This window comes from Pistacia vera, unplaced genomic scaffold (assembly GCF_008641045.1).
Source record: "Pistacia vera cultivar Batoury unplaced genomic scaffold, PisVer_v2 Contig51, whole genome shotgun sequence".
Lineage (NCBI taxonomy): Eukaryota > Viridiplantae > Streptophyta > Magnoliopsida > Sapindales > Anacardiaceae > Pistacia > Pistacia vera.
Genome location: NW_022196346.1, coordinates 760,028 through 780,231, shown reverse-complemented (window position 1 = coordinate 780,231; position 20,204 = coordinate 760,028). Strand labels below are relative to the sequence as shown.

Below are 20,204 nucleotides of genomic sequence, written 5' to 3'. Positions count from 1 at the left end.
GCTCATCGTTCCTGAGACACTTCCAGGCGAATAGGAAGTTCTCAATGCCGTTGAGCTACCTGAGCATTATATGGCAAGAGAAGGATGAATCCCTCCAATCTTACATAGACAGGTTCCACAAGGAACTCCATAAAGTGGCTCATGCTCCCGAGGAGTCTGTTCGGACTCTCATTATTGTGGGGGTTCGCCCATAGACAGATTTGTAGAAGGAACTGCAATCCGAGGATGATGTTTCCCTCATTTGCTTCTACAACCTCACCGAGAAATACTCCGAATTGAAAATTTCGTGGCCACTCTCAATCGCCACGACCCCAGTCCCTCGAGCAGTGCTCCCAACCAGAGGGAGAATAGTAGAATGACTGATTGCACAGGGGCTAATGACGATCAGCGGAAAGGAAAGAGACAACAGTTTGAGCCCAAGAAATCTTATGCCCTAGTTCCTCGTTGCGATCGCGACAAAAATTAATGCTCATCTGAATGCCTCAGTGTCGGCCATTCTGGATAAGTCAGAGCAGGCCAACAAAAAATACTACTGCTATCATCGGGATAATGGGCATCATACCGATGAGTGTCGGACTCTCAAGTAAGCAATTGAAGACCTCATCAAGTAGGGGCATTTCAAAGAGTATGTTGATGGTCTAACTCCCGTTCGGGAAAAGGATCAAGTGGAACAAGGGAAGAAGCGCTGTGGTCTCTACTGTGTAGGGATCATCTTTGGAGGACCGCACCTCGCGGGGAATTCTCAAGGTGCCCAGGAGAGGTATGCTTGGGAAGCCTGTCATGACCCTGTGAGTGTAATGAGCACAACGTTGCGACCTGCTAAGATTCGCCGGGAAGAGGAGATCACCTTCTCTGAGAAAGACGTGGTGCGATTGCATCATCCCCATGGGGATGCACTCGTCATCGCGCTTGAAATAGGCCCGTGCAAAGTCCATAGAATGTTGCTGGAAAATGGAAGCGCCGTGAATATCCTGTTGGAGTAGGTGCCCTAGAGCCAATCAATTATTTTAAAATTGACTCTGTAATAAATATTTATTTATCAACAAAAGGCATATTCTTTAATATCATGTATGTAATGATATATGTCCTTAGGATGGTAGAACACTGACGAGAGTATCAAGTGTTTCAAATCTTGATAGTAAGAACCTTATGATCACATATGGTGGCCATTCTAGAAAGGTTCGTAGCCCTAATATTATTCTGACCAAGGACACAGATAATACGATAAGGCTATCATAGTGTTAAACGACATTGTCGAAAGGTAGTGACTAATCTCACTTGTCAAGGTTGTTTGCCGACAACCTGGTACAACGCATGGGTGCTTGCTAGAGGCAAGTTCACTGGACAGACCCACTAGAGGATTTCATATAGATGGTAACCCCAGTGTCTATAGAATAAATCCTTTAACAGATAGTGGTGCATGTGATCCTTAGACTTGAGATCACCGGCACACCTTATGCACCAATTGGTGTAGTTTGACACTAGCCCAACATAGTTCTATTCAGAGCTATCAATACGGTAGTGATTGGCTACATTGATAAGTGTATCGAGACTATGGTGGATCGACAAATGATTAATCACTCTTGGGTACGGGAGAAGTTATCTCACTAGGGAATTCAGTAAATGACAATGACACAAAATCTGTGGTCACAGTGGGATTGAGTTGATGCTCAATCCAATTTAATATTCCTGACATTGGTCTAGTAACTGAATACAAACATGTCGATGATATCTAAGGTTCACATTATTTTTGTACCTCAGTCTCGATGAGATAACAGTTGATGAAATGATTTGATTGCACGGTAACCAAACCGTTGATAGGCTATGGTTTCGCTGAATCCGAATATATCGGGTGGCCATAATGCCTTGCTAGGGGCCAATCTTGGTCTGTGTGTAGTGAGACGATTAATTGGTGTTAATCGCGATACTACACACTACCGATATGATGAGGAGCCTACGGGTCACACACTTAGAAGATAATTTAAGAATCAATCTGTGAGAAGGGTATTTTCGTCTTTTAGGACGAAAGGGTATTTTGGTAATTTTACAGTGCAATTAAATTTGCTGAGGTTGTTGCCTGTATTTAATTTTAATATTAAAATTAAATTAGTGAGATTATATTTATATATATTTCTGTATATATTAAAATGAATTATTATTATTAATTAAATATTAATATATTATTAAATATTAATTTATTTTAATTATAATATTAATTAATTAATTAAAATATCATAAAGGGTGTGTTTGGTTGCAAGGGTAAACTAGGGTTGGAGCCCATTACTATTCCTAAGTGGAATAGGGTGTTAATTGTTGCACTATATAAGTGCAACTTAAAATTAAAACATGAGAGAATTATTCATTCAATTAAAATCCTGGCCACCCTATCTCTCTCTCTCTCTCTCTCTCTCTCTCAAAAAGAAAACTTTTTTTGTTCTTCTTTCTTGATTCTTGAAACCCTTGATTGTTTTAGCAAAATAATCAAGGGTTCAGCGGATTATCTTCGTGTGGACTTCCGTGATCGATTGACGACAAATCACGTGAACAGTAACCATGAACAGTATATCATAAACAGTAGATGGTGAGCAGTAGACGATGAAACAGTAATCTTGAATAGTAACCATGAACAGTAACCGTCCGAAATCAGAGATATTCGAAGGAGTCTCCAAACGTAGGTAAGTATTCTAATCCTTGAATGAATTTGCTTTATACATATACATATATATATATATATATATTTTTTAATAAACATATAAATGGTATAATCTATATTCGGATCTAGGCAATGAAAGGTAATTGATTTACTGATTGAATTTTTGTTTTTCGCTGCGTATGGTAGATCAATTACTTACATATCTTTTTTTAGCGATCTTTCGAGAAAATGCAACTGGATAAGGCAAACCTGAAGCCTGCCTCCATCCCTCTCTATGGTTTTATTGGGGATCATTTGATTCCTAGGGGAACGATCTTACTCCCAGTCACATTGGGTGAAACCAATGAAATGACCAAAATGATAGAATTTTTAGTGGTAGACTGTCTGTCCTCCTTCAATGGCATTTTGGGACGACTCTACTGAGAAATTTCACGGCATTCACCTCCATCTACCATCTAAAAATGAAGTTCCCTAGCCCGACGGGGATAGGAGAAGTAAGCGATTTCAACGCGAATCTCACGATTGCCACATAAGAGCAGTGCAGATGGCGTGCAAGGGAAAAGGAAGGCCGATAGGCATCCCCGAGCAGGCAATGGCGATCAACAAGATCGAGCCACAACCCAGCATAGTAGAGGATAACATGGATCCTCGCATCCAAGAGTGCCCTCATAGTGGGCTAGTTGAGGACTTATCTGAGGTATCAGTCGATCAAAATGAGCCGACTCGAGTGTTAAGAATCGGGAGGAATCTCAACCTTCAGCTCACCAAAAACCTGACAAGTTTCCTCAAAGAGAATGTTGACATTTTTGCATGCACTCATGCTGACATGATCGGGATCAGCCCGAATGTCATATGTCATACACTAAACATTGACAGTGCGGTCAAGCTGGTTCGCCAGAAGAGAAAAGCAATGGACCCTAAATGCTATGCTGCCTTGAAAATTGAGGTAGATAAGCTCCTTTTGAACGGGTCCATTCGAGAAGCGGTTTACCCAAATTGGGTTGCAAATCCGGTCTTGGTAAGGAAGCCCAATAGCAAGTGGCGAACTTGTGTTGACTTCACCAACCTCAACAAAGCCTGTCCGAAGGACAACTTTCCCTTGCCAAGGATCGACCAGCTTATCAATGCCACCTGCGGGCACAAGCCGTTGAGTTTTATGGATGCCTACTCGGGATATAATCAAATCTCGAAACATGTGTCAAACGAAGAGCATACCTCGTTCGTTACGGATCGAGGACTGTATTATTACAAGGTCATGCCCTTCGGCCTAAAAAACGTTGGGACAACTTACCAGCGGCTGGTTAACTGCATGTTTTCCAAGCAAATCAGAAAGTCGATTGAAGTCTATGTTGATGACATGCTGGTCAAGTTGCATGTCGCTTTAGCTCACATAGTGCATCTCGCTGAGATGTTTGACGTACTCTGAAGGTACAGGATGAAGTTCAATCCTCTTAAATACTCATTCGGAGTATCCTCGGGAAAGTTCCTAGGGTAAATGGTTAACCAGAGGGGAATAGAAATCAACCCCGAGATGATCTAAGCTCTCCTTGATATAAAAAGCCTGACCAATCGAAAATAGGTTCAGAGTCTAAATGGGAGAATAACGGCTCTTAGTTGCTTCATATGAAGGGCAACAGATCGTTGCTTGCCATTTTTTAATATACTCAGGGCCAACAAAAAGTTCGAGTGGACTCCAAAGTGCGAGCATGCTTTTCAGAGCATTAAAAAAACACATCGGAAAGCCATCTTTCCTGTCCAAGCCTCTCCCCGAGGAAATTATACTCATGTACATGTTCGTCTCTCAACATGCGATCAGCGCAGCTCTTATTCGGGAAGAGGGCAGAGTTTAATGGTCAGTGTATTACGTGAGCAAGCGACTGCTGGATGTCGAGATGCGGTATCCAGAAATGGAGCGATTAGCTTATGCCCTGCTGATCGCCTCTAGGAAGTTGCGACCCTACTTCCATGCCAACACAATCCATGTTCTAACCAACTACCCGCTTAGACAAGTTCTTCAGAAGCCGGAAGCTTTGGGTAAGTTACTCAAATGGGCAATGGAACCGAGTTAGTTCGATCTGCATTACAAACTGAAAGCAACCATCAAATGGCAGGCTGTTGCCGATTTCATTTTGGAATTCTTGTACCAACTGAATTGGGAATCTAAGCAGCAAGCCAGCGAAGTCATCTAGGAAACCGTTCAGAACTTATCGACTTAGAGCCTTTATGTCGATGGTTCCTTGAACGGGAAAAGGGTTGGGGCAGGTTTTCTCCTCCTCAGTCCCGAAGGGATTCGTATCCATGGAATTCTTCGATTTGGGTTCCAAGATATGAACAACGAGGCCGAATATGAAGCGTTGCTTGCTGGTCTACGATTAGCGAGAGAAATAGGATCAAGCGCGATCAATATTCACAACGATTCCCAACTGGTTGTTAATCAGATCTTGGGAGAATATCAAGCCAAGGAAAAGAACATGATCAGCTATCTGAAGAAAACTAAGGTCGCACTCGAGTCTTTCAAGCACTTCACGATCAAGCAAATTCTGAGAGACAATAACTCTGTCATGGACGCCTTGGCAAAAATAGCCTTGTCGTTAGAGCAATGGACCCTGAACGTTATGCTGCCTTGAAAATTGAGGTAGATAAACTCCTTTTGAACATGTCCATTCGAGAAGCGTTTTAACCGAGCTAGGTTGCAAATTCGGTCTTGGTAAAGAAGCCCAATGGCAAGTGACCAACTTGTGTTGACTTCACCGACCTCAACAAAGCCTGTCCGAAGGACAACTTTCCCTTGCCAAGGATCGACCAGCTCATCAATGCCACCTGCGGGCACAAGCTATTGAGTTTTATGGATGCCTACTCTGGATATAATCAGATCTTGATGCATGCATCGAACGAAGAACATACCTCATTCATTACAGATTGGGGACTGTATTGTTATAAGGTCATGCCCTTCAACCTAAAAAACGCTGGGGCAACTTACCAACGGCTAGTTAACCATATGTTTTCCGAGCAAATCGGAAAGTCGATAGAAGTCTATGTTGATGACATGCTGGTCAAGTCGCATGTCGCTTTAGATCACATAGCGTATCTCGCTAAGATGTTCGACGTACTCCGAAGGTACAAGATGAAGCTCAATCCTCTTAAATGCTTATTCGAAGTATCATCGGAAAAGTTCCTGGGGCATATGGTTAACCAGAGGGGAATAGAAATCAACCCCGAGAAGATCCAAGCTCTCCTTGATATAAAAAGCCCGACCAATTGAAAATAGATTCAGAGCCTAAATGGGAGAATAATAGCTCTCGATCGCTTCATATCAAGGGCAACAGATTGTTGCTTGCCATGTTTTAATATACTCAGGGCCAACAAAAAGTTCGAGTGGACTCCAGAGTGCGAGCATGCTTTTCAGAGCATTAAAAAAACACCTCGGAAAGCCACATCTCCTATCCAAGCCTCTCCCCAAGGAAATTCTACTCATGTACCTGTTGGTCTCTCAGCATACGGTCAGCACAACTCTTATTCGGGAAGAGGGTAGAGTTCAATGGCTAGTGTATTACACGAGCAGGCGACTATTGGATGTCGAGATGCGGTATCCAGAAATGGAGCGATTAGCTTATGCCCTGCTGATCGCCTTTAGGAAGTTGCGACCCTACTTCCATGCCCACACAATCCATGTTTTGGCCAACTACTCGCTCAAACAAGCTCTTCAGAAGCCGGAAGCTTCGGGTAAGTTACTCAAATGGGTAATGGAACTGAGTCAGTTCGATCTGTATTACAGACCGAAAGCAACCATCAAAGAGCAGGCTGTTGCCGATTTCATTTTAGAATTCTCATACCAATCGAATTGGGAATCCGAGCAGCAAGCCAGCGAAGTCATCTAGGAAACCATTCAAAACTTATCGACTTAGAGCCTCTATGTCGATGGTTCCTCGAATAGGAAAAGGACCGGGGCAGGTCTTCTCCTCCCCAGTCCTGAAGGGACTTGCATCCATAGAATTCTTCGATTTGGGTTCCAAGCTATGAACAACGAAGCCAAATATGAAGCGTTGCTCGATCGCTGGTCTACGATTAGCAAGAGAAATGGGATCAAGCGCGATCAATATTCACAACGATTCCTAACTGGTTGTTAATCAGATCTTGAGAGAATATCAAGCCAAGGAAGAGAACATGATCAGCTATCTGAAGAAAGCTAAAGCCGTACTCGAGTCTTTCAAGTACTTCACGTTCAAGCAAATTCCGAGAGACAATAACTCTGTCGTGGACGCCTTGGCAAGAATAGCCTTGTCGTTAGACTAAGATGTGTCAGAAAATATCCTAGTCCGGTACATAGAGATTCCTAGTATCAACTCCCCCGAGCAGACCGTAGCTACAACATAATCAATTTTCTGGATGACTCTAATCATTCAGTATCTCCGAGATGGGACTCTGCCCAGTGACATGATTGAGGCAAAAATCCTACACACCAGAGCTACTCGTTACATGCTCGTCGGAGATTAGTTGTACAAGCGAGGGTTTAGTGTTATTTTCCTCCGATGTGTAACTGACAAAAAAAGCAGACTGTTATGAGGGAGATACATGAAGGGATATGCGATAATCACACTGCCACACGATCCCTCGCCAACAAAATTGTCCGCCAAGGGTACTATTGGCCTCTACTTCAGGAAGACACTTTCAATTTTGTAAAAAATTGTGACAAGTGTCAGTGGTTCGCGAACATCCTGCGAGCTTCTTCCCACTAGTGACAACAATGACTAGCCCTTGGTCATTCTCCATGTGGGGAATTGATCTAATTGGGCCCATGCCAGCCGGTAAGGGGAGCGTCAAGTATATTGTGGTCGCGGTAGATTACTTCACCAAATGGGCCGAGGCTGAATCCTTGGCTGCGATCACTATCAAGAAGCTCAAAGACTTCGTCTTAAAAAATATAGTGTGCCACTACGGGATTCACTATCAAGAAGCTCAAAGACTTATCTATGATAATGGGAAGCAGTTTGACAATGACGAATTCAAGCAGTTTTGCGATGAGTTGGGGATCCATAAAAAGTTCGCCTCAATCGCAAGACCACAAGCTAATGGTTAGGTTGAAGCTGTCAACAAACCATCAAGCACACTCTGAAAGCCAAGCTCGACGCTGCCAAGGGTAATTGGGCTGATGACCTCCCAAAAGTTCTATAGGCATATAGAACAACTCTGAGAACCTCTACTTCAGAAACACCATTCTCGCTAGCATATGACTGCGAGGCTATGATCCTAGTGAAAGTAGGAACTGGTTCACTCTGGAAAGACCTATTCAATGAAACAGACAATGAAGCATTTCTACGTGCAAGTTTGGACCTAGTTAAAGAACACCGCGATAAGGATCGGTTAAGGATAGCATCCTACCAGCAGCGTGTGAAACGGTTATTCGACTCATAGCTCAAGATAAGAGACTTTCAGGTCGGTGACCTGGCTTTGAAAGAAGCCATTCTCAGTATAAGGAAACCGAGTGCGGGGGTACTAGGACCTAACTAGGAAGGTCCATACTGCATTGCCAAAGTAATACGACCAGGAACGTATCACCTCAAGAGGTTTAACGGTTCTAAAGTACTACGAGCTTGGAATGTTAAGCATCTTCGCCCTTATCACTAGTGATTCCGAACTCGCTCTTAATTTTTCATTTCTTTTACTTGTAAAGTTTTCCTCGTAACCTTTATAAATGAGATCGTTCTTCTTTGTCTTGAACAAATATGTCTTGTATGATCTTATTCGTTATGATGTTTTACAAGTTTCCTGTTCAGATATGTAACATTAGTCTTGTGAAGTACTTGAAATTATAAGTGCTATCACACATGGCTAAAAATACTTCTTTTATATATGTAATCTGAATAAATACAGTGGGCAGCCGAAAAAGAGTTAAGTAATACGAAACAAGAGTCAAAAGAAAAGTTGTGCAGAAGCAGAAGAAGCGATCACTGGTCTCCACCTCCAGGCTCTGTGGGTGCGACCTCTGTATCCCCTAATTGGTCGTTGACCATCCGATCAGCTGTTGGGTCTTCAAGGACGTATTCCTTCAGCTGGTCATCCTCTAGAGGAGGCTCTTGTCCCTTTTCCTCCTCGACCTCATCATCAGCTCGGGCCATGGAAGCAAGGATGTCCTGATATTTAATCGGGAGGTCGGAGAGGTCCATCCCCGAATTCCTTGGTCGTAAGCTATAGATGGCCTGAATTGCTCAGTCAGTGACCTTCCTCTCGAGTTTAAGGTTTTGCCGTTTCATCTGATTTGTTAATGAAGCGGCCCGCCCTTGGGAAAGCTCAAGGTCTATTTCCAATGCTCTCTTCTGCTTCTCACAATTTTCCCACAATCAACTATCTCTTCTTCAGCCTTCATGGCTCACTCTGAGTTTACCTTCAGCTCCTGCTCTTTCTTGCCACACTCTTTGGTGAGTTTGGCCACTGTCCACTAGAGCTCTTTGTTCTCTTCGCCTCTCTTCTCGAGCTCAGCCTTCTGGAACTCCATTGTGCGGAGGGTAGAGTTTCTCTCCATCAAGTATTGGTTCGCCGGGATGTGATACGCCTTTGCCTCTGTATCTAGAGTCGTAAAGTCCTTTTTTAGCTTGGCATTCTCATCCCTCAACTCGTGGAGCCCTCTAGCAGAGTCCAGATTGGTCTTCTGTTGGGCTATGTGCAAGGCGAATAGAGACTACATGAGAAAAGAAACAAGAGTTAACCTCCATTTTTTTGAAAGTCATAAAGGATGAGAAAATCAACTAATATTGGGAAATCCTCGACAAGAATGAGTCGCTTTACCTGGCTTTGCAGCTGAAGTGTTGTAGCCATCAGGCCCGCGGGTCAGGAGGCCACGAACTCCTCAAAGGCCGCAACCAATTGGCACTCCAGCAGGGTATACACCACTGGCTGCAGGTGTTTTGGGAGTTGCCCATGGAGTCCAACACAGACGTGTCTGCCCCCGAAGGAACTGGCATCTTGTCAGCCTGTTGCTTGCCCGCTCTCTTTCGGGAAACCGCAACCTCCCATTCTCCTCTACGCGAGCTCTCGGGGATCACCGAAATTCCAAACGCACGCTTTGGGGGCACTCCCAAGTGGAAAGCCTGGTAAGGCTGTGATCTCCCAGGCTGCACCCTTAAGCCTTCTGGCTCGGACTCTGATTCTTTAGCCTGCATCTGCTTCATTTTCTTAGTTTTTTGGCCCATGGTTTTCTGCTTTGGGGCACGAGCAATCGCGGGCTGAGAAGCTTCCCCTTTTCATTCTGAGGGTGTTCGCGCACCCATCTGTATCCTTCCTGTGGGGGTATCGCCTTAGCTGGCTCAGTCAGGACAACCCGGGGAAATACGAACCCCCGATCCTTGTCGTCGGCCTCGAAACTCTAAGTGGCATGGTCGCTGCATGAAAGCACGTTAGTGAAAAGGCCACTGCAGACAAAGGAAAGAGATTCTAAGTGTGAGGATACTTATGGACTAGGGTTCTAGAGATGATTCAGGATTGAAAAAATCGTATTTTCTCATGTTGGCGGTAGTCACAAGCAATCTCGCATCGCGACTTTGCTCGGGTAGATTACCGAATGCTACAATTCGGTTGAAATCAATCAAAGCCGTCAATTTGGTCGTCTTATTTTCTGCAATGAGACAAAAAAGTTTGTTAGAAAATAAAAACTGAAGGAAAAGGAACAATTTGCAAATTGAAAGAAAGGAAAACCTACTCGGCTCCCTAAACTGGCAGACACCATTGCACTAAAAAAAAAAAAGAATTGGTTTCATAGGCCCGGACGTTACTGGGGTAACCAAATATTCCTCCCTTGATCGTAGATCGCTTCGAGAGTTAAAAAGAATTTTTATCCTTACTCTTCTTCAGATAGTAAGAGCATGCGAGCTCCAGCGCTGTCAGCTCACCAAGGCCATTCTTGCCACATGCGATATACATAGCAACAACTATCATATACGCGTTGGGTGTCAATTGCAATGGCGCGACCTTGAAGTGGTCAAGGATCGATCTAATGAGGGGGTGAAAAGGTATCAACGCCCCACATTTGAAGATCGCCTCTGAGATCGCAGCCATTTCCTCTGGGGGATTCTGAGCTGTATATGTTATGTATTGGTAGACATCCACGCTAAGTGCGTATTGGTCCATTGCTTTTTGTATCTCATCCCGGGTGGCCCTTGAAAAGGTCTCTTGCACGGGACCTGCTAGGGCGATGGGCGCCTGCGAGCTCGTCCCTTCGACTACTTTGGTCGTTGTCGCTGAGGCATCCATTGCTCCCAAAGTTTGAAAAATGAGCGACACGCAGAGAAAACTCAATCTTCGTATAGTGTTCTGTACGATGACGTAGAAGAACAAAAGAAACCCTAATGTGCCTTCCTTAAACCTTAGAAAAACCCTTGGGAAATGAATCCCCAAGGATTCATGCCCTAAGTTCTCATTTTTTATAAAGACAAAACCTCTCTTCTCACCACTGCCCAGAAATATGCACCATGAAAGTTCACCAGACAGTTCATATCTACCATCGATCAAGCTACTAACAAAATAATAAAAGAAAGTGAAAAAGAAATCCTCTTTACCTCTTGGCTGCGGGGAATGAACTTCCTATCGTAACGAAGGGCGCGTATCAACTGAAAAAAAGGGAGACCGATTTCGTGAGAGCTTTATTCTTTCTTTGAAAGTATGAGTTCTGTGACAAAACTTGAGGCGAGCCTGAGGTTTTATAGGGGGAAAAAGCGATGATTGATTTCCCTAGGCAAGCGACGCTTGGGTAGGATACGTTTCTTGCTATTGATTGCGACCACGTGTCATTAATTAGCGAGAAGAAGTAAATGTCACGCTTCGATAGTGCCAATCGACGCTTCCCTCCATTGGAGCAACCAAGCGACAACTCAATTATCTCTTCCACATTAAATGCACTCTCATCCGCATTTAATGCTCTGAAAGAGAATGTCGTTTCAGCATGACTTGCATTTAATGCGCATGGCTGGCACTCATTGCACAGTAGACACGTCTATCAGAATAAAGATTATTTTATTGACCAAACTAGCTGTCAAGAGCAACAAATAACATCTGTAGAGGTCGTTTGGGTAAAACACTCTTCGTCGTGCGTTGGTTTCGAGACGATGTGACTCCTTGCTCTTAGTAAAAATGTGCTAAGTATTCTCAGGTCACGAACTGCGGATGAGATTCAAAGCATGTCGGTATGGCACTGAGTGGGGTCTGACCTAAGTCGTTGAACCTGTGGGAGAAGGCCACCTCAGGTCGCTTGTGCTATTCTTAGAGGTGTATGCTGCAACCTCCTTACAGCTCGATCAGCTCAACCAAACGTCATTTGGGACAGTCAATTCGTGGCATAATCATGAAGTTCTCAAGGTTCAATCCTTAAACCTTAAAAACTGGGGGGCCTTTGTTATGCCTAAGAAGTCAAGGCTGACGTGGACTCTCGTCAGCAAGAGCCAATCAGAATTCAGGGAGGCTTTGTGCGGTCCAAATGTTGCCACGTCGCGCAATGACGGAAGAAGTATAGTTCTTGTCAATGCAGTAGGTGAATGCCAAGCTTGCGAGTGGCTAGCGATCATCCACCTGCCCAAGTCCTACGCAATTTGAGGATATTTCTCATGCAGACTACCAATGGGATACAAGGGAGGACTTGCACAACACCTACCCACTTGTAGATTTGTAATCATTACCTTGAGTTCTACCACTATAAATAGAGGACTCCTCTCTCATCTACAGGATTGGCTTATCTTAGTCTGAAATAGCATGCACACACACACACACAAGCACACACACTTTCTCTCTCTCTCTCTCTCTCTCTCTCTCTCTCTCTCTCTGTATTCTCTCTAGATTGTAACTCAGTTCGCTACACGCAACCTGACTGTATCCATCTAATAATACAACAAAAGTGGACGTAGGATTCGCTTTTGAGCATCCGAACCACTTTAAAATCCGTCTTTTGTTCATTCTCTTGCTACACATTTCCGTATCACGTGTAACTTCTAATCTCTCATAGCATTTTGTACGTGCTAGTTGTTGGTGTCAAAATCAAGCATCAACAGTTATATATCTTCTTCAATTAAATTATGTAATATATGTGGTAAACAACAATAATTTGATATGCTTATACCACTGAAAGAATAATTTTCTTAAGTGAATAGTGAAAATAATTTATCTTATGCTTTTGTGTCAAAACAATTCTATTGGTACAAAGTAATGAAGTATTATAACAGACCAACATATTAAGACGTGACAAAAATTTAATATTTTTAAAATATGTGAAATAAAAAAATACTCGTATTGTGTTTAAAACGTTTCAACATTACCCAAACACAAAACTCGGGCGCCTGTAATTTCTCTTCCCTCTTTCTTCTTAAACTTAAGTCTATGTATAAAGTACTAAACTTTTCTTTAATCGTGAAAATGAATAACATAATATTATGAAGGTATAAGTCATGAAACTGGGGCGAAAATCTTTGCAATAAACTGAATGGTATGAAAAAAATTCATTATGTCATTGTTTTGAATTAACAGGTTTTGCACAATGAAAGTCGCAATCCACATGTTACCAAAAATTCAAAGGCATCATTGTCTTTAGACAATCAAATTTCCGTTGTCATTGTTAAATCTTCAAAGCTTTATTCAAAGATATATGAGAATTATTGTAACAGTGCAATTTCTTGTGAGAAATTTTTAAAGTCAAACAAGAAATAAGTCTTCATAGAGAAAGTTCCAGATTTTAGGCCACTTAAACCAACGATATTTTAATATATAATACCGTGTAAAACCAGTGTTGAAGTTTTAATTTGAAATCTGCAAATCTTTTTTCTTTGAAGAAATATCAGATTCGGTCTTCCAGTTCGTTGAGAAGTTAATTTTTGACATTGAAAGAATGGAAATTTTATTTTGAATAGAAAATGTGAAATTTTCTAAACTTTTGGTTACAGAAAGAGAGATGGGGTCAGTGTTTTCACATTGAATTGAACCACTTCATTTCTCATTAGTCGGCATCAAAACAAACTGCCATATATGATATTAAAAAAACATATTATATTATGAAATAAATTATGGTTTTTAAACTATTAACTTGTAAAATATATAAAAAGATAAAACGTAAATATTCGAGTGAGGTAATTGATCACTTATATAAGAAGGTGAAGAAAATAAAGCAATAAAAGAAATAACAAAGAAAAAGTAGGCTTTCACATTTCAAGAATACATAATTTACTAAAATTTCTAAAGAGTTAGGCTAAAGCATACTACATTTATAGATCACATAAATTAAAGGTGGTTTGTTTATTATTATTTCTAGTAACAAAACATGTGCCCTTTTCACACCAACATCGTATCATCTTTGCTTCAAAAATTAAAACTTACAAATTAAATAATAAATATATGAATCACAATATTTGGTGGATGTGTACATTTGTCACACCTTGGTGTAAAGATTGCTAAATAATTAATTTTTGTAAAAATCATGTGCTTTGATGCATCTCGCATGCCCACTATTTAAACACCACTTTCCATCCACCTTTTAGCCACGCCATTTTGTTTTTTTTTTTTTTAATTTCATATATATTGATAATACATATTTTCACCTTAATGAATTAAAAATTAAATCCATTTGCGTAATTATTTTTTCAGCATATAAAAAAAGTCTTCATCTTGTATTTTGATAGATTATATAATTATATTTATTATAATAATTTGATTAAAACGCTCAAGTTAGGTGAAATATACATTTTATTTTCTATCACTTTCTGTAAGTCCTTTTTATGTTTAAATACATTGAATAAAATAAGTGACAAGAAGACTATGTTAATATTTGTAAGCTTCGTTTATTTAAACTATTACCTTAGGTCCATTCAAAATAATAATAATAATAATATCTTCAGTATATTGCGTAAAATTATGGTTATGAGATTCAAAGTGATAGAATATATTAAGATGAAATATTACTCTAAAATAAAAGATAATTAATTATTTAATAAATAATTTAGTGATTAAAAAATTGAAGCTTCCAAATGCAAAATATTTATGGTAGGTTCTTGAATATAGAAAGTCTTTTACAAATTTTATGATGTTTTATCCTACTAAAAGATAAGAACTCCACAACCTCAACTCTATCTAGTCGTAATTGAAATTTTCAGAAATTTAAAGAAGTATCATTAATATCTATTTTAATCGAGATTAATAGGAGAAATTATTCTTGTAGTCGTGAAAGGATCATAATCAGAGGAAATTGCTGCCTTGAAGCTAACAATTTTCTTTGAAATTATACTTGTTATTACTTTCTCGTCAGTTTTTTTTTTTTATATTTAATGAAAAGATTATTATATGGTTTATTCTTAGATGAGAACTGTTAATAGGTTATATACTGTATAAGGATTATACAATAAGTTAGATGAAATATAGAAGTAAAGTTGGAGAAGTCAACTTTCAACAGTCAACACCTTTCATCTGCGTAACATTTACATTGTTTTGTTGCATATAATTTTCTAAGAAAACCCATTGCCCACGCTATTCACAAAGTCTACCTTAGAATTAAAAACCAACATAAAATCCTTCTCTGCTCTTCCATCTCTCCCATCTCATCTGAGACACCAAAGCAGCGAACTCCAATCCCTCCGCCATCATGAGCTACGACGATGATCATGATCATGATCCTTCATCTTTCACTTCCAAAAACCCTTATGATCTTAACAGCAAGATCATGCTCACTGCCATCATTTCACTATCTTTCGTCGTAGTTCTAGTTATAGTCCTTCACATCTACGCACGATGTGTCCTCAGACGCCAAGCCAGACAACGCCGAGCGGCTATTCGTAGTCTGGACCTCACCGCGGCTCATGGCCAATCCGGTGAGCCGCCCAAGACCGGCCTTGACCCTTTGGTCATCTCCTCCTTGCCTATGTTTGTCTTCAAACAGAAAGATGGTGTTGATGTTGAGACCATGGTAATAGAGTGCGCGGTTTGTTTAAGCAATCTTGAAAACGAAGAGATGGCCAGACTTTTGCCGAATTGTAAGCACACTTTCCATGCAGGGTGCATAGACAAATGGTTTGGTTCACATTCCACATGTCCCATCTGCCGCACCGAGGCCGAGCCGCGGCTGCAGCCGGAATCCCGTGAGGGTCCTTCCTCTGCTGTTGCAGCCACAGCTCCACCGTTGGAACGTGTGAATTCCACATTGTCATGCCAGGAAGGGACATCGAATACTGGAGGTGAATCCTCTGCTAAAATTTTAGGTTCCAGTTCAAGATTGAGTTCTTTCAGAAGAATACTCAGCAGGGATAGATCGTCAAGGAGACTTCAATCTTGTTCCCAAGAAGATATGGTAGATTTGGAGAGACAGTGATTATCGGTAAAGGCCTAAATTTTCTACAGTTAATATTTCATTAGATTATGTATTATAAAATATAAATTCGTAATTTTTTTTTTTTTTTTTATATATTTTTCTCTCTGTTGTCAGGCTTTATTTGCATTTTATTAATCTAGTACATAATACAGTTGATAAACATAGAAAAAAAAAGAAAAAGAGGGCTCCAATTGCACCGCATAGAGATTATATACTTATAAATTAAAGGGATTTTATATTATAAAAAAGGCTTGTATGATTTTCAAACTTTGTGATGTCTAATTATTAATTAATTAATTAAATGGTGTCTGTTAAGTCTAAAGAGGAAGTATTTGGTAACCTAAGCAGATTATAGAAATGTATTAATTAGGTGCATGCCATGTGAACCAATCTCTTTATTAGTCATTGACCAGCGAATATCTTAATTATCTGATTAATTTTCAACTTATTACCATTTTCAAGGGATTCACACTGATATGCTCTATTGAAAATAGCAAGGAATTAAACTCATCACCCCAATAGTACATTTACTGGTGAATGCAATGTTTGTTCATATTAATATTCAAAGTATGGTTGGAACCTAACAGAGTAGTTAATAAAGAAAACAATAATTTAACGAATGCTGAGCCCCTTAATCTGACTTAGCCTTCATTTTAATATCTAGATTTTTTTTTTTTCAGTTGACTTTATATGTCTGCAATTTCTAAGTGTAACTTGACCGCAAGGTTATGGTAATTGTATGCAGTTGACACATCTTTATCAAGTTCTGGAAATTTGTAAATAGCCAAGTTTGACAATAAGATCTAGAAAATACAGGGTTTTACAATACCTTCTTGATTTGAACTTTGAATTTGTCTCAAGTTTAACCACCATTTTATTATACGATTATTTGGTGAAATTAGTTTCTGGTTTGGAGTCAATTATTTCCACGATCTTCAGAGAGAACACGCCAACAAATAACAAATCAGTTGACTTTGAGTAAATGCCATCATTCGTCGTCAGTTAATTAGTCTCCATCAGCATGAATTAGAGCCAGTCTGATATGTTTGTTAAAAGAAGCTTGAAATGCCTACTTTAGTTATCTGCCTGATGATGTTTGAATGCTACATGACATTAAATAAAGAAAAAAAGTAAAGCAGGGAATACGAAAGTAAAATTCAGGCGACGACACCTGGGCTGTAATCTGTGCTGCTTTTATGTCAAATCTTCTTCGTATTCAAAGCGTCATTTGTTGTTTGGTGTGGGGCGGCGTCTTGCTTCTTTAGGCCACAACTTGCGTATTTTGTTCGTTTGTTACTAAAGACCCAACTACCTACCTTTCCGCCATATTCACATCAACTACTCTGTTTTTATTGTCTGCAAATCACTAATCTACTCTTTTTTGGCTTCGGTCAGTCAAATTTATTGTTTTGAATCTAACCTAGTTATCATCAATGAAAGAAAATTATTTTGTCTTTTGGGATTGGATACTTGGATCTCCTACTCATCATCAAATACTATCTTGGAACTTCACCAACAAAATAATTAGTTTAAGGATACTAAATCTCATGGATATGCTCAAAAACAACAATCATTCCTTGTGATTTCTGTTGTTAAAGCTACTTCTCAAATCTAATATGTTTTGCTGCCCTGGAATTGGAGCCAAACTCTAAGGCCACACAAATATTCCAATTAGGAATATAATCCCCAAATGAACAGAAACAGACTTCTAATATGAAACAAATAATTGGATAAACTATGATGTGTAGATTAACAATTGAAGATAACTATAATAATATCAAAAATATTAACTCAAAAACACCCTAATCCAATAACCAGAACTGTTCCTAAACGTCTACAAAAGTATAATCTCAACAGAAGGTCTGTGCCCTTTTTTTGGACAGTTTGAAGAATATGATGCATAAGAAGGGAGAAAAAGAACAAAAAAGAGAAACCAGTAGCCTATCTTACTCAAATTATACTCAAAAAGAACAAAAGAATGGTAATGAAGGGCCAAAACCATGCGCGAGCCATCTGTCTGCAGCCACTAAAATCTGCACTATTTGTGCCCATTCCCACTGTTGTTGCTGTTGAGCCTGCATTGTTCCCATTCTTCACTGCCGAGCTGCATTATTAAATCCAAATTTATCAAACAATCTAATCATCAATTTAACAGCAATTTTAAGTGGAAAGAAGGGTGTTAAATGCGTAGTTTCTCCTCTAAATTTGCACTATGTCACTAAAGATTATGCTTATGAGCTTCTTTTCACATTTCAGAACAGAGTAACTAAATCTAAACGGCAATTATTTTAAGGGATATCATTTCAACATAAATGAAAAATGAAAGCCATTTCTAACTCTATTTATTTTGACACAAATCCCGGGCCAGTTTACTAATTCAATTTCTGGGATTTGGTTTTCCCCAAAACCAAACAGAGCTCAAATCATAACAGTTAGAAAGTAAGTAAATAAAGAAACAGAAATGCACTCTTTATAAGCTTCTAAAGGCATTACCTAGCTGGGAATTTGCAGCTACCTCGACCTGAGATCAAAACAGAGTACAAAAATCAATAATTATGCAAAAGGGTCTTATAAGCAAATCAAACAGAATTTGATAAATAGTATATGACTTGTAGATCCAGAAGCACATAAAAAGAATTGAAGCGTTGTGTTTGATACTGACTAGGGTTCAAAGAAGTGACAGCGGCAGAGTTATCAAAGTTGCAGCTATCATCAGTCATGCCGTGCTTCAAATAGTAGTCATTGAAAGCATAAGACGCCATTTGCTGAATATCACTGGGGTCATAACAAGGCCCGCCTTGCTGGATTGGGCTACAGTCCACTCCCCCTTGACCGCAGGCCCAGGCCAGCGCCCCCTGCAGGGCGGCGTCCTCCGCGTTGTTCTTAGCCACGCACCACAGCTGCTGCGATACCACAACCCCACCGTTCTGGGCCCTAACGACTAACAAAAACGCGTGAAAAATGAGCGGAAGGAGGAGAAAGAAAGTGAATTTGCTAGACAAAGACATGTCTTTTTAAGAGAGAGACAACAATATGATTGTGATTGCTATCTTGATCTTATTGAGATTGTCTTAAAGAGAGGGGGAGAGAAGAGAAAAACGCGTTTGGATTTAGTTTGGTTATATTGGGGAGAGAGTTGGGATTGATGCGAAATGACCGTTGGTGTATCGAAAAGAGAGATCTGTGGGCTTAGTGGGTAGTGTCGTAGGGAGAGTGGCGGAGACGGGGGAGTGAAGAAGAGTAAAGGTCATTTCAACTAGGCTCAATAAGTCTTTGTCGTTTTATCAGTTAATCTATCTGGTGACCAGATATTATTGCCATCTTTGTCGGTTATACTATTCTTTTATTTCAGAGGAGAGGGAAAACAATAACCTATGTCTTTTACGAATTCCTTCTTTTGATGTCTCTTTATTTTAACTTTCATCTACCCAGAAGGTGCATTTAATGTCTACTTTTATCTCGATTAAAAAGCATATTTGGTTAAAAAAAAAAAAAAAAAAAAAAATTAGAGGTTTTGTAAGTTTTGAATTCCAATCATTTCCATGAGATTGTTACTTGCTCAACACTTTTAAGAGATTAATTCAAATGCCACAGACTGACTTAAATAACTTGAGTGATTAAAAAAAAGAAAAAAAACACATTTGGATAAGTGATACAAGTCTTTGATCAATTTATAATCAAATTAACATTAGCATTTGATGGAAAACTTAAAACGTTTGATTTTAGTTCACCAAATATATTTTAATTTATTAACGACCGAGAAAATAACATGTGTATAGAAGCAATAGATTTATATTATTAATAGGATGAAAGCCAACTTATACTACTAGGGAAGAGTCATTAATTTAAGATTTCATTTATTCTTTTGCCTCTCTGCTGCTTTAATATAACCTTGTCAATAATTCAAAATTTTGCCAATGAATTGCGGTGTAAAACATTTTACCTATATTTTTCATCTTCTGCGTTGTTCTTAACTTATAAAGCGACTAATCTTGAGAATTAGATAGGAAAAGAAAGTTGAGGGCTTTTCACTGTTTGAATTGGCTTCTAAGTTATGTTAATGAGGCACACGTGGACAAACGAGAGGCGGTGAGGTGAATAATTGATTATGTAATGCTTACACTTCAGCAAAACTGGATCTTGTCATGAAGTCACCATCCCTCATACTAATGGAAGCTCATAAATTAATAATTGATTTCCTCCTTAGATAGTTGAATACAGATA

General features: G+C 39.7%; 2 protein-coding genes across 2 annotated transcripts; one reads left to right on the top strand and one right to left on the bottom strand.

Annotated features, from left to right (window-relative positions):
• The first annotated feature begins 15,144 nt into the window (after positions 1–15,144).
• Positions 15,145–16,085, top strand: LOC116106228 (RING-H2 finger protein ATL40-like). The gene has a single exon (XM_031392575.1). It carries the CDS (start codon positions 15,258–15,260, stop codon positions 15,978–15,980), a length of 723 nt encoding a protein of 240 aa, XP_031248435.1. The 5' UTR covers positions 15,145–15,257; the 3' UTR covers positions 15,981–16,085.
• A 1,643-nt stretch (positions 16,086–17,728) lies between these two features.
• Positions 17,729–19,257, bottom strand: LOC116106219 (PLASMODESMATA CALLOSE-BINDING PROTEIN 5-like). Its single transcript, XM_031392566.1, has 3 exons — positions 18,643–19,257; positions 18,474–18,501; positions 17,729–18,084 (listed from the first exon to the last, which is right to left on the bottom strand). The coding sequence occupies exons 1-3, from the start codon at positions 18,986–18,988 to the stop codon at positions 17,931–17,933; spliced, it is 528 nt and encodes a 175-aa protein (XP_031248426.1). The 5' UTR covers positions 18,989–19,257; the 3' UTR covers positions 17,729–17,930.
• Between the last annotated feature and the right edge of the window lie 947 nt (positions 19,258–20,204).

Coding starts and splice junctions, on each gene's coding strand:
- LOC116106228 (XM_031392575.1), top strand. CDS start 15,258: ATGAGCTACGACGATGATCATGATCATGATCCTTCATCTTTCACTTCC.
- LOC116106219 (XM_031392566.1), bottom strand. CDS start 18,988: ATGTCTTTGTCTAGCAAATTCACTTTCTTTCTCCTCCTTCCGCTCATT. Junction 18,502..18,642: donor TGTCACTTCTTTGAACCCTA/GTCAGTATCAAA, acceptor TTTTGATCTCAG/GTCGAGGTAGCTGCAAATTC. Junction 18,085..18,473: donor AGCTGCAAATTCCCAGCTAG/GTAATGCCTTTA, acceptor TTAATAATGCAG/CTCGGCAGTGAAGAATGGGA.